Genomic DNA, 12,957 nt, shown 5'->3' on the forward strand with positions numbered 1-12,957 from the left:
GGAAAAAAACAAAACAAAAACGTATAATTGTTGTAGTAAAATGAATTGTACAAATATAAGAGAATGCAGAATGGAAATGTAACATTGTATTGCTACTCTACACAAACTATGCATCTTAAGCAGCATCCACATTCCTTTTTTTCCCATCTTTTTTTAAAAGGTTGATCTCCTAAATAATTTTTGACATTAGGTCTGTTCCTTGCATAGTGAATTTAAGCGTATTTGATAATAACACCTTTTTCTTTGCTAGCTTTTATAAATCTTTAAAAAGTATTCAACAGTTTACAACACCCTACAGACACAGGCTGAAGACAACTGCAATAGGACATCCTGCTAATCATCAAGCACGCTATCTACTAATGGCAGACATCTAGGAACACAAGGGACAGATATTTAATTGTGGAATTTTTAAAGGTTTCAAATGCAAACATTTCTATCTTAAAAAGGCATTGCACACAGGTGGTTTTAACTGTCCTATGAGGACAGAATTGTAACTTTGACTTAGGCCTGGATTGGGGTTAATGTTTTATTACAAACTTTCTGCTTTCCACCTTTGTTGTGCTGCTGACAAAGCAATAGGTGGATATTAAGCACAGTATTTATGCATTGTGCTTCTACACCTACTAGATGAATTAAATGCAGCCAAGTTTTCGGACCCATCTTTATCACCCATCTGTGTAAACTGGAGGGCACAGAAATTCTTTATCTGCTTCAAATAGACCAAAACATAAACATATTCATTTTCATAAAACAAAACTAAGTTTTCATTAAGAAGTCTTGAGAGGGAAAACTGAGGTTTGGTCGCAATGACTCAAAATACAGAGAGCTCATCAGTATCTCTGTCACACAGTATTAGTTACGGGGACTTAAAAGAAATTTGAAAACTGTCCTAGAAGAATAATCTTGATCTAAACATGGGCTACACATGAAACACGGAACAAAGGCAGAGTTGATACTGACCACAAAACTCTAAATAACTTTCAGAGCTTTGTATGAATAAACGTCGTACAAACAGATACGCATACAAATAAGACAGTAAGTTTAAATGAATCCAATTTGGGCTTAGTATTACACTAATTAGGTATTAAATAATACAGGAGAAAAATCCCAGATATAGCCCAGTAAGTAATCTAACAAACAACATGTGTTATTTTGTTTCTTCAATGTAAATTATCATAATACCTACAATTACTGACAAAATTGTGAACAAGTGTTTCTCATGTCAGGACAGTTGTTTCTCTCTCTCAGTGGTTGGTCAGTACACCCTTTGAGATAATACGTAACGAAAGCTAAGAAAACTTCTGTGTAAATACTTCAGTAAAGTTGCAGAAATAGAACTGTATGTCTGCATTTCAGCAGCTAGGCAGAAGATGCACCTTTGAGCAAGTAATTTTAGCTCATTTACTTTGGTTCTGCATATGAACTGCAAAAGCCTTGTAGAAGCTCATATTTCCCTATTCAAAAGTAAAGTTCCTTATTTTTCATTACGGAAACAAAGAATATAATAATTCAAATCATCTACTTTCCCAACAATTTCTTCATAGAGAATGAATCATAACTATATATTAAAAACCCTTGTTGATTAACTAGCCCATATTTCCAAGTATGTTGGTTAACTCTTGCTATCAGCAGAGTTGTGTTTATGTATGGAGCAAGAACTAAACAACTTAAATATTAAAATAGGTACCAATGTAAAACGGTAAATATCCAACTAAAAATAAATTGCAAAATTAAGGATTATTTCAAATCGATTCCCTGAATTGTACACTTACATTATCCTTTATTTGGATAAAAAACATTTCATCCAGCTCCCTGAGCTTTCCATTGTTTCTGATCCTCCCACCGATACAATCACTTGCTACCTCATCTGCTGGGCTGCCACTGGGCAGCTATCATGTCATCTGCAAAGCTGAAATTCAGGAAATGGTGTGTTTTACCATTCACTTTATTGTAACTAAAGAGAAACACAGTGCTGTTATTTTCTTAAATGCATTTAAGATTTTCCTCCTCCAGAATCACTGCAAATATCTGTCAGTTATTTATTGTTATGCTTGTGTAATTGACAAATTTGGGACAGGGACACTCAGCTCTATACATTTGCCTTTTATCATTACAGACAATGGTTTTGTAGGTTTCACACCGAGACTGTGTTTTATGCTGGTATAAAATAGAGGTCAATAGAACAAGATAAGAGAGTTTCTCCAAGTATTACTGAGAATGTGTAAACTCTTTCAATACCCTCATGCAACACTGAAAAAAGCTCCTGCCTTGCAGTCAAACGCAGAACAAAGCCTTTTTACGTGGCACGAGGCCAAATGGGAGATGTTACAAATACTACAGTACTAGCTGTTGACACCTGAGCAGCTCAGTCCAAAACAATCACATATAGACACAGCATCAGTACAACGCAATTAGCCACTGTGGTATGCCATAACTGTGCTAAGAGTGCAGTGGATTAAGAGATCAAGGAAAAATGGTTTCACCTGAAGCTGATAAAGATTTTGGATGCCAGAGATGAAAACCATCCTAGGCTTCCATTCATTTGTAATAGACTTCATTTAACTTGTAATGTAATAAAGGAGATTTTATTCTGACATAATAAAAAAACTTCTACCATTTAAAAATTACTAAATGACTGAATTACTAATTACTAAAAATGACTAAATTCACAAAAAGCAACTTAAGACTCAGTACAGCGTCAGCATGTGTGTCAGCTCAAGCCCATTTTATGCTGTCTTGTCCCTTGCTACCCTACAGAAAAGACAGGAGCACATGAACAACTCTCTCATACCAAGAGCAACTCTTATTTCCCCGGCTGCTTTCCCAAAACACAATAACTGCTATGCCTAATTGAACCACGGATGCTCCAAGATGCACCAAGTTCTGGCCACTGTGTTTTTGTCTCCATGCAAGAAAGAAATTCACGCAATACACTGAGACTTAAAACATCACTGGGTTTACCTGGTCTCACTGCCTTATCATTTGTTATGCCAATGAATACATAATGCTAAAGCAAATGTATCCTGAATCATGCTTGCATGAGGTTGTTATGAACTTTGTCTCTTATTAAGCTTCTTACATAATCTAGCTGCAATCTGGAAAGAGCAGTCTGCCTTTGGAGCTGGCTGGTATTTTGAGGGCCAATCATTTGAGCTCTGCTGGGTGTATTAACTTGGTTAAATACTTTCTGAGATATTGTTTGTAAGCATGAATAGGAGAAGTGTTTCAATCCTGTTCATGGTCTGGATTTATCTGTAACACAAATATGTTTTAAACGAAGATCCACAAACACAACTAGTAACTTTTCTTTCCCTCCAGCTTTGCATTGTAACTTCATCACTATTACCCCTGCTTCTATTTACTCTTTTTTCCCTATTTACACTAAACTGCATAAAAGAGAGGTGAAATACGCTGTTTGAAGGTACATGTATGCTGATGAAAAGCCAACATACATGCATTGTTCTGACAACTGTTCAAGATAAATGCTCTTTTTTGTTTCAAGGACACAGCTCTTCACAAAACTGACCATGTCTGAGTGATACAGAGTACCTAAGCAAGAGAAAGTCTCCAGCTCTCACGACACAGGTATGTTCTCGCAGATAAAGGCTGGCTGCTCAGATATATACTTCACAACTTTTCAGTATCATGAAAAGCTTTGTTATTGTCCAAGAATCACAAAGCATTAATCACTTCTCAGATTGTTTTGTTTCTTTTTAAAGAAGGGGAAAAATAAAAGAGTTATGGAAAGGGTGAAGCAGACCAGCCAAACCAGCCCCAGAACACAAGGTGCTTCTGTCACAAATACACAAAAATGGATCTGAAATGGACTCACACGGAGAGCAGTTGAGGACATGGCTTCAAAGACTGCCATTTAAAGATGACGAAGCCTGGACTTTTCCTCAAAATATCTGGGTGCAGATTTAACAGTTTTAGCTCGAAGACTATCACAACTCCCTTTCCCCCAGATTTATTACAAATTAAGAAACAAAAGCAATAATGCTTTTTTTTTTTGTTTTTTAACAGAAGTTTCACTCAAACATAGATGATTTAGAACTGTACTTCTCTATCAATCAGATATAAAAACACTTAAAATTCTGCTGAAGTTATCAGTAGGATAATTCAATTTTGATAATTCCTGAATCCAAAAAGATTCTGAGCCTCTTTAGAATTAAGTAAATAAATTTATATTATTAGAATCAAAATCAGAATCTCAGAATAGAAGATTAGTAAAACACTTAAAAGTTGCTTCTAAAGTTTGGAACTAAAAGTGCTCATTATAAAAACGAAAGGCCAAGAAAATGAGAGTGCATTTATCAGCCCATAAAATCTCTACTTATCCTATTTCTGCTTAAGAATATCTCAGCTTCTACACCATATAGCTTTGAAAAGCTTTGGGACTGACAATTTTGTGGCTTAAGTGTGTCAACTCCTGAAAACTGTTACATTCTCCCAGGCTAAAAAGAGACAGATCTTTCATAAGGTACATAAAAAAAAATAAAATAAAATAAACAACAACAACAAAAAAGCATGTAGCAGTGCAGCAGTTTAAAAAACAAATAAACAAAAAAACCACAGCATTTCTTGAGGTCAAATAAAATACAAGTCTTTGCTATGCAGCATGAAAATACAAAAAGCAGACAAGTGCTAAAGTTAGTAAGTGTGGTTTGGTTGGGGCATCCATCTGTGTCTAGAGGGAGACGTAGAAAGGAAAAAAAAACAGAAGGAAGTTTGTTGCCTTGTTTTAAAAGGAAAAACTAATTTTGGAAAAATGTTTTTCTAAAGTGCTAATACTAAATGACATTATAATAATATTGTCTCCTACAAACCAAACTCATGACACTTATGCAGACATGCAGTAATCTATTTTGTTACTAAATATTTTATCTGTGGCATGAAATGAAATGATGTACAATCCGTATCTGCTAGCAATCCAGGTCTTTCTGTGCTCGCCGACACATTACTTTGCTTGCCTCATTTTGGCAGATGCACTAAGCAAAATCAGATTCTAACAGTTTGACCTCTCTCACTTCTTACGTTCTCTAGAGGATAATAAAATCCAAGATACAATCCCACAGCAGTTAATGAAGCTTAACCTCACACCCTCTTAATTACCAATGCATTACACCAACTATAGGCATCATACTCCTCTCTAAGCTATTTTACATTGCTAAAGAAGTACTACTGTGCTATTATTTAGCAACATAATCCAAGCTGTATGTGAAATCCCTCTTACAGAAAATCCTTTGATCCTTATGGGTTTCGATAACTGTATAATTAATAGTACTTAAAAATTTTAAACATTATCGATTTCTGTACCAATAAGTATGCTGCTCACATGGTTTTATGTAACTATCTTGCAATGCAATATGATCACAGGTTTGGCTAAGGAAACATGGGAAATAAAAAAAGTGTGGTTCACTGTTGCTCTTTAATTGCAATGATATTTAAATAGTTTAAACTCACATGAATTTGAGGCTCTTTTTCATTATGTTAATTTTTAGTATTTCAAGGACACCAGATGGTAAGTTAGGAAGGGTAAATATTTTCTTTTCAATAATGTATTATATAAATGTCAGTTTAAAGGGCCCTACTCCCAAAAGGGAGGAGGATTCTATTTTGATTGTAAACACTTGTGAAGACAAGGTCTATTGTTAAAGAACACAAATGACTGGATACAGATTTGTTTTTTCAGGGGGCCCTTGCACAACAATTTATTTCCATCTCCAGGTAAGGCTGTTAGTTCTGTGGACATTTTTCTTTGGCATTCAAAAGCACCAAACGGATGTCAACCCAGAGATGTCAATGAGAATTATATGAAAAGAAAAAAGAAAGTAGAATTTACCTTTTTGATTTCATAAAACAGAGCAACTGGAAGTACTCTCAACATTTTTGTTACAAACCATGAGAATATATTCTCTACTTCACATACATAGAAGTACAGTCAAGAAGTACAGACAATAAACTCTTTGTTACAACTTTTTCCCCCCCTACAGATGCATTTCACAACACTGAAAACCAGAAATGCGTAAGAGAATATTAGATAATGTTTTCTTCAGCATTTTCTGAATCAATTCATGAGTGTTTAAGTAAAAGATAAATGCAACAAAAAGGACAACAACACACTAAGAAAACTAATGTGAAGATACTAAACAAAAATGGGAGTGTCCTTACTCAGAATTTTGCAACCTCTACTGCAGTATATAATGCACTAGCATGAACAGATTTAATACCACCAACAAAATTCTTCATGACTGCCCTTAGAGATAAGCACTATATGACAGTGCAAAAAACTGTGCAAATCAATTCTCCAAACTTACCAAATAGATTTGTAAAATAGTTAGTTCTGAATACTGAAGCCTGAACATTTGTTTTTTAAAAACTACTTCTAAAATTCTGATACATTTAATAGCCTATGTAAGAACTCTGTTTAAAAACAAACTTATCATTTCATTAGTAAGATCATGAAAGAAAATATCCTAATAAGCAGCCAAGGATTGGTAGAGAGGAAACCCGAAACTGAAACTAGACATTTATTTTCCCTGCATCTGGAAAATCTTTTTATTAGATTGGTCTGAACTTTTGTCAAAGACAAAGCTTTACACTTTAGAGAGCTCTCAGTGTGGGTACTGCTTAAAAGGATTTCATTCTTTTTAACAGAAGTGATTTTTTTTTCCAGTATGCTCTTTCACACCCTTATAACTTTTGTGTCAAGTTTATAGCAATGTTGTAATGCAGAAAATTATGTTACAACTAATATAATTAAAATATGTTTGTATGTTTCTTAAGTAACCCTGGAAATAACAAAAATATAGTTTGCTTAGTTCTTTCTGCATTAATCTTTTCCTTGGGAAAAGAGTTAAGTGTGCATTTTATGTTCTTCAGGTCAGGTCAGTATAACCAGCTTGTCAGAGACACAACTTTTTTCAGGCTTACCAAAGAGGCTTAAGCAAAATGTCATATTTAAAATATACTTTTCCTTTTCTTGTTTTAGTGAACTTTTCAGTTCGGTAAGAATTGTTAAAGAAACTTTCATAAATTTGAGTCTAATTCCTGGGTCCGCACAGGACCACCCAAAAAGTCAAACCATATGCCCAAGAGCATTGTCTGAACATATCTTGAGCAGGCTCAGTGTTGTGACTACTTCCCTGAGGATCCCATCCCAGTGCCTGACCATCCTCCCAGTGAGTAACTTTTTCCTAACACCCAGCCTGAACCTTCCCTGTTACAGCTTCATGCCATATCCTTATTCTTATTTGTATTCTTATTATGCCACATTCTTCTAATAAGCCTATCCTCAGATTTGTGTTACATTCTCAAAAACATACACCACATACAACTTCAAAATAGTTGGCATTAATTTTAGAGTGCTAAATTTTTTTAAAAAAAAAATAATATAGAAACTAAACCCAATAAAACTAAGGAAATCGATAGAAAAAAAAAACACCATTTTTTTTATTAGTTTCCCTTTTCAGCTTGAGTACATAACAGCTTTTCATAATTTGCAGTCCAAACTTAACAAGGTTTTGCACTGAAAATGGAACATTAAAATATAAAATGACTGAAGGAAACATTATTATCAAGCTTGTTTTCCATTTACCTGTGCAATCAGTTTTATGATCTATCACCAAATTATACCATGCTAGTTCTTTTACTGTATCCTATTCCCACTATTTATGCCCTTATAGTAAAAAGTTGTCTTTTGCTGAAGAATATAGATTGAACAGAAAATGCTCTCAGATGTTTAAAATACTTTCTAAAAACAGCATGTATATAGTTCTGTAGGTTTTACCAGAGGTGTATAATTTTTCAGCATTACGTCTTAATGCCAGTTTCCTGAAGGAGCTTTGACTACAAAAGGCATGAATATGTTTTCAAAGGATGATGGATAAATTGGTGGGTGGTAATATAATATATCTTAGGCAGCTGATCAGGGCTTTTTATCCTCTGCTTGTCTTTTAGTTATACACAATTTCAAGATAATTATGGTCTATAAGAATGTCTTTTCCCCTTCCTACTACTAGCAATATTTGTCTTGGTTATAGGTTCAAGAAACTTCCAATCACATCATAAAATTAGAATAGGGCAATTATGGCATCTCAGCAGAGAATTATAAATAGAGTGACCACACATTAAAGACATAAGGCTGATAAAGAACTGTCTCTGCGTAAAATAGTTCATTAGAAAACTAGCTACAGAATACACTGAATCCATACCTGAATGTTATAAAATAAAAAACAAGCACAAAGTACATAATTCAGGTTGATACGTACCAATTTCATGTTGCCTTTCCAGCAAAGAATACAGTCCATTCAGATACTGAAAATAAATTAATTACTAATCTCATTAAATGAAATGCAATGTTATTCAACAGTCAGATATGTTGCCTTAAAAACCTGACTTGAACTTCACTTTTAGAATAGAACTTCTTGAAGCACCTGAAGGCCTTCTCCTCTAAAAGTAAATTAGTCTTAGGGAAAACTGCTTCTATGATTTGGAGACCTAACTGTGGCCAATGCCAGTCTTAGATCAGCTTTTCCAGGTGTTGCAATATCATCTTTTTAGGCAATACATACTAGCTTTTCAAGAAGTGCCTAAGCCTGCCAAGTGGGAAAGCACATAATTTTCTAGATTGATGCCTAATGTATTACAGAGTTACTTCACTGAAGCAATTTCAAGACAGCAATACAAATCAGAGAAATCATCTCTATTGTGCCTTGCTGTTACGCAAAGGAAGGGTTGAACAGTCAAGGTAAGAGTAGAAAAGCACAGACAAGAATACTGTTGGATATGTAAACACACAAACGGAGAAAGAAAACAAGACAAAATTACGTTTCCCTGAACTTCCCAGTAGTAACATTGTCTAGCCTTTTATTATCACTTTTAGTAACATCATGATCGAGCTACAACAAAGGAATGCGGTATTATTACCTAGTGAAATAAGTAAAAAAGAAAAACTTACTCCAAAAATCAGACAACTGAGCTCACTAAACAGCAGACTAACTGACCAGAAACTCAAACTGATACAAAAAGAATGGAGGTTATGTAACAACGTCTGTTGACTAGCAAATGCATAATAAACAGGAAGTAGGAAAAATGTGACATACTATGAATGATTAATGCCAAGGTGAATGAAAGAAGAATAAAATGCATGTTAGTTAGTCTATTTTGAGACATTTTAATACAATGCTATAAAAATATCAATTTGACTAATTTTAATGAGAACAACAAATGCAATGACCACATATTGTATGGTCAGTCAATGACTTGATTATCAATTATTTAAAAACAACTGTTATTATAAAAAGCACTAATTCTTATGCAATACATAATTCACAATAAAATTCTAGCCTATTTGTTTAGGTTATATTATAAAAGACAAGAACAAATGATAATAGGTATTCATTTAGGAATTAATTTTTTAGGTTCAAGAACATAAAAAAAGAACATTTAAAGAAAATATTTTTCTAACCACAAGCATATAATTTCATTAAGAATATATTTTTTCATTAATACCAAAGAAAAAATGAAGCAGAAAAACTACCATCACTAGGTAAGGAATGAGAAAAAGAGGAATTTTGACCAGAAATAGTCTATGAAGAGTCTTAAGAAAACAGTCAGATGACCCTTGATGCAGAAGCAAAGCAGTAAATTATATTTTACTTCTGATATTAGAAAAAAATCAGCCTTAGAAAGACATCAAATATTTACTCATTTTTTTAAAAAGATTATCCTCATACTTCAGCTTTTTTTTTTTTTTTTTTTTTTTTTTCAGTATTGACTGGATTTTTTCCCTTATATAATTTTCTGATAATGGAAAATATCAGTGCTTCATTAGGAGTTCACGAAAGCCTGCAAGGATCCCCTTCTATGTGAACTGATGCAAGAGTGACCACATTTCCTGGTAGAAAAAAGACAGTCAGAATGAAAAGCATGCGTAAAGGAAGATGTACTTAAAGATGTTAAATGGTACTCTTTCTTTTCTACAAGAAATATCTGTACAAATTGTATGCTGTCTCCCCACCCTCCCATATACTGAAAGCAGCTTAGCTTCTTTTTGTGATAGGTACGTGGAAACTGTGAACAGTTGGGTTTATACAAACCATTCAGTTTAGCCAGCTAGTCTGTGTTTTTTCCACGGTCTAAATGAAGGATAAGTAGGCCCCAAGAATAATCCTTGAGAAGATTTTACTTAATTGTTTATAGATGCAGGCTAGCAAGCTAAATATAATTCCCTAATCTGGCTAGTGTAAAGACTCCTGCACTTCCCAGCATATTCTTGTGGATCACCAAGATTAATTCATTTGTTAAAATATAATATATACACTTTAAATGTATTTAAATTCATCAAGAAATTAGCAATTTATTAGTCAAAAGCTTTGAGTCTTTACCTTTAAGATGTTGTCAGGAGGCTCCATAGCAGAAGCAACAAACAAGTCGTGTCCACAAACAACTCCCTCCGCAAGAAAATACTTGAACAGCAAGTTGGAGTAAACACCATATTTATCTTCCTCTGTGGAAACAAAAATGGTTGGTATTTTTTTTTTTTTTTAATTAGATAGAACACCAGCCTCTATTTTCACAACACTATAAAAGCCCTCTTTTGGTCTACCTCCTAGAATATGTAATGAAGAACTGAGATAATAGGTAAAACATGAATCTGAAATTTTAAAAATAATGCTTGATTCCTAATTTTTCAAGCCAGAGATATAGTTCTTAATTATTTAGTTGATTCTACAATATGGATGGGATACAGCATTAGTGCTATCTTCATAACAAGTTTTCCCATAGTATCAACCAAGATTGATTTACCAAAATAATGGTTCAATGGGAAGCGGTTTTGTTCATTTCTTAGAACTGTGTTATCTTCACATTCTTTACACTTAAAGTATTAATCAGCTTGCTTAAAATATCTATGAACTGATGGTTTTCAAAATGTGGTCATATTAGACATGCTAAAATTAAAGCTAACACTTCTTATAAAGACATTCTTACATCAGTATTTCTTTCAAAACTTTAAGGACTACAAAAAAAGGCAACAGCGAAATATTGAAAAAAAATGAAAATCCAGCAAATCTGTATAACGCAAGTCGTCAACAGAAAAAAAATCAATTGACTGAAAAAGCATTTGCAATGCCCTTTTTGAAATCTATCCAGAGCAAAAACATGAATGCATTCAAAAGACATAGGAACTTGCAGTTTAAGAGGTGAGACAATAATTGTTATCAGACGTTGTGAATACTAGCCTACTGAAATCAACACACAAACTCCCACTGATTCCGGGAAGGCAAACATTCCCTTCAGCATCTCTTTGCTGCAAGTTAACTATCAGAAATTATCACAATCAGAAAGTCTTAACGAGCTTCCTACAATTAAGTTTAGCATAACTCAAAACTATGGGGGGAAGTGAATGAGTAAATAACTTGTGAAATTTGAACCATCTTGGATGTTCTCTATTTTTAGGAGATAGAGAAAAAACTACAGCAAAATTAACAGCTAGCACAACACACTCCTGACAGTATAATAACCTGATTAATTGTGCAGTAAAATTTTAGATCATGCCAATTAGATAATTTTCTTTATGCGGAACCAGTAAGACTCCTAACCCATTGTTTGTGTAACTTGGAAACAATTTCCTCCCTATTATGAATCACACATGAAAATATTAAAATAAAATTCATAAAACCAAAAACAAAAGCTGAAAATGAGAAAGCTGTCATTCATAGCTAAAGTGGGATGGGGGAATGGGGATAATACCATTTTGATATGTACCAGAACTGCATGTTCTGGAGCTTAGCAATCAAAAAGAAAAAAAATAAAGTGCAGTAGGGGAAAATGAAGAAAGAACGTGTACATCAGAAAAGGAGAAAGGGCATAAAAGCAATGAGGAAACTTAAGAAGCAAATCACAGAAAAATAGCATTTCGCTGCTACACTCCTGATACCATGGAATCTTAGATTAACAAGACACAGAAATTTTTAACAGAAGTTTTCAAATTCACTGGGGAAGGAAGAATTCTTCCAGAAACATTCCCTTTTCTCCATGGGACATCGGGCAACAAAAAATTTATTCCCTTGCTTGTCATTTCACTCTCAGATTTAGCACGTGAGATGCCTTTTGTCTTTTTCTTCCCCCCCCCCCTTTTTTTTTAACGTTAAAAGGTATACACGAATAATCTGGCAAAAATTAATTGTTTCATTTCTTTCTTCTCCTTCTACAGAATAATCCTGTCAGCTTCTAAGATTACTGACTTCGTTGTTAAGGAGAAATATTGTTATAAAGTTTCTCATTCATTAAAACCATGAAAAAAGAAATACGTTGGAAAAAGAAATTAACTAAAAGCAACTGTAAACCAAGATTTTCTGCCAGAGAAAAATCCATCATAACACTGTAGCTAAAAAAAAAAAAAAAAAAGTTACATAAGAACAGGTATCCAAATAAAAAGGGAATACAATAATTACAACACTATTCCTACTAATACTAGCCATTGATGTACGCAGCTTATTGTAGTCTCAGGGATTTAAGAACTCAGATTATATTCATTTATTTTACCTTTGAGACTGTTAACCTGCTTAGCAGAACATACTAGCCTTCTGATCCACTTCCAGTAACATATTACCATAAAAGTGGCACATTTATATTTTCAAAAGTAACAATCTAGTGAAGAATATGGACAGATCAGTACTGTGAGAAGTACAATATTGACAAATGCTTACTGTTGCTTCCTGTTAAAATTTCCCCAGGACTGGTGAAATTTCTAAAAGCATTACAGAATTACAAACTGATTTCCTGGAAAGTTTAGAGCCATTGAATATTTGACATAGTTTACTCTAGCTTCCTTTACTCTATTTAGTCATTAATGAAGTTACCAAAGAAGTGTTTTCCTAGTGATTCAGCTCCATAGACTGTGCTATAACTTGAGGATGTTAATCCTTGTGAGACTAGGATGGAGACAAAAGG

The 12,957-nt window shown here is 33.8% G+C and overlaps 1 protein-coding gene across 9 annotated transcripts in view; it reads right to left on the reverse strand.

The window, feature by feature from the left end:
- The window catches only part of ELP4 (elongator acetyltransferase complex subunit 4), a 277,760-nt gene that overhangs the window by 252,450 nt on the left and 12,353 nt on the right, over positions 1 to 12,957 (reverse strand). For 8 of the 9 annotated variants that reach the window (XM_035328538.1, XM_035328536.1, XM_035328539.1 and 5 more), the window contains exon 3: positions 10,389 to 10,510. In XM_035328538.1, coding sequence (XP_035184429.1) covers positions 10,389 to 10,510 — 122 coding nt within the window. Of the gene's footprint in view, positions 1 to 3,832; positions 3,909 to 10,388; positions 10,511 to 12,957 lie in introns of those variants that run through there. The other variant, XM_035328543.1, reaches the window with a different exon arrangement.

Source organism: Oxyura jamaicensis, chromosome 5 (assembly GCF_011077185.1).
Source record: "Oxyura jamaicensis isolate SHBP4307 breed ruddy duck chromosome 5, BPBGC_Ojam_1.0, whole genome shotgun sequence".
In the NCBI taxonomy this organism is placed as follows: Eukaryota; Metazoa; Chordata; class Aves; order Anseriformes; family Anatidae; genus Oxyura; species Oxyura jamaicensis.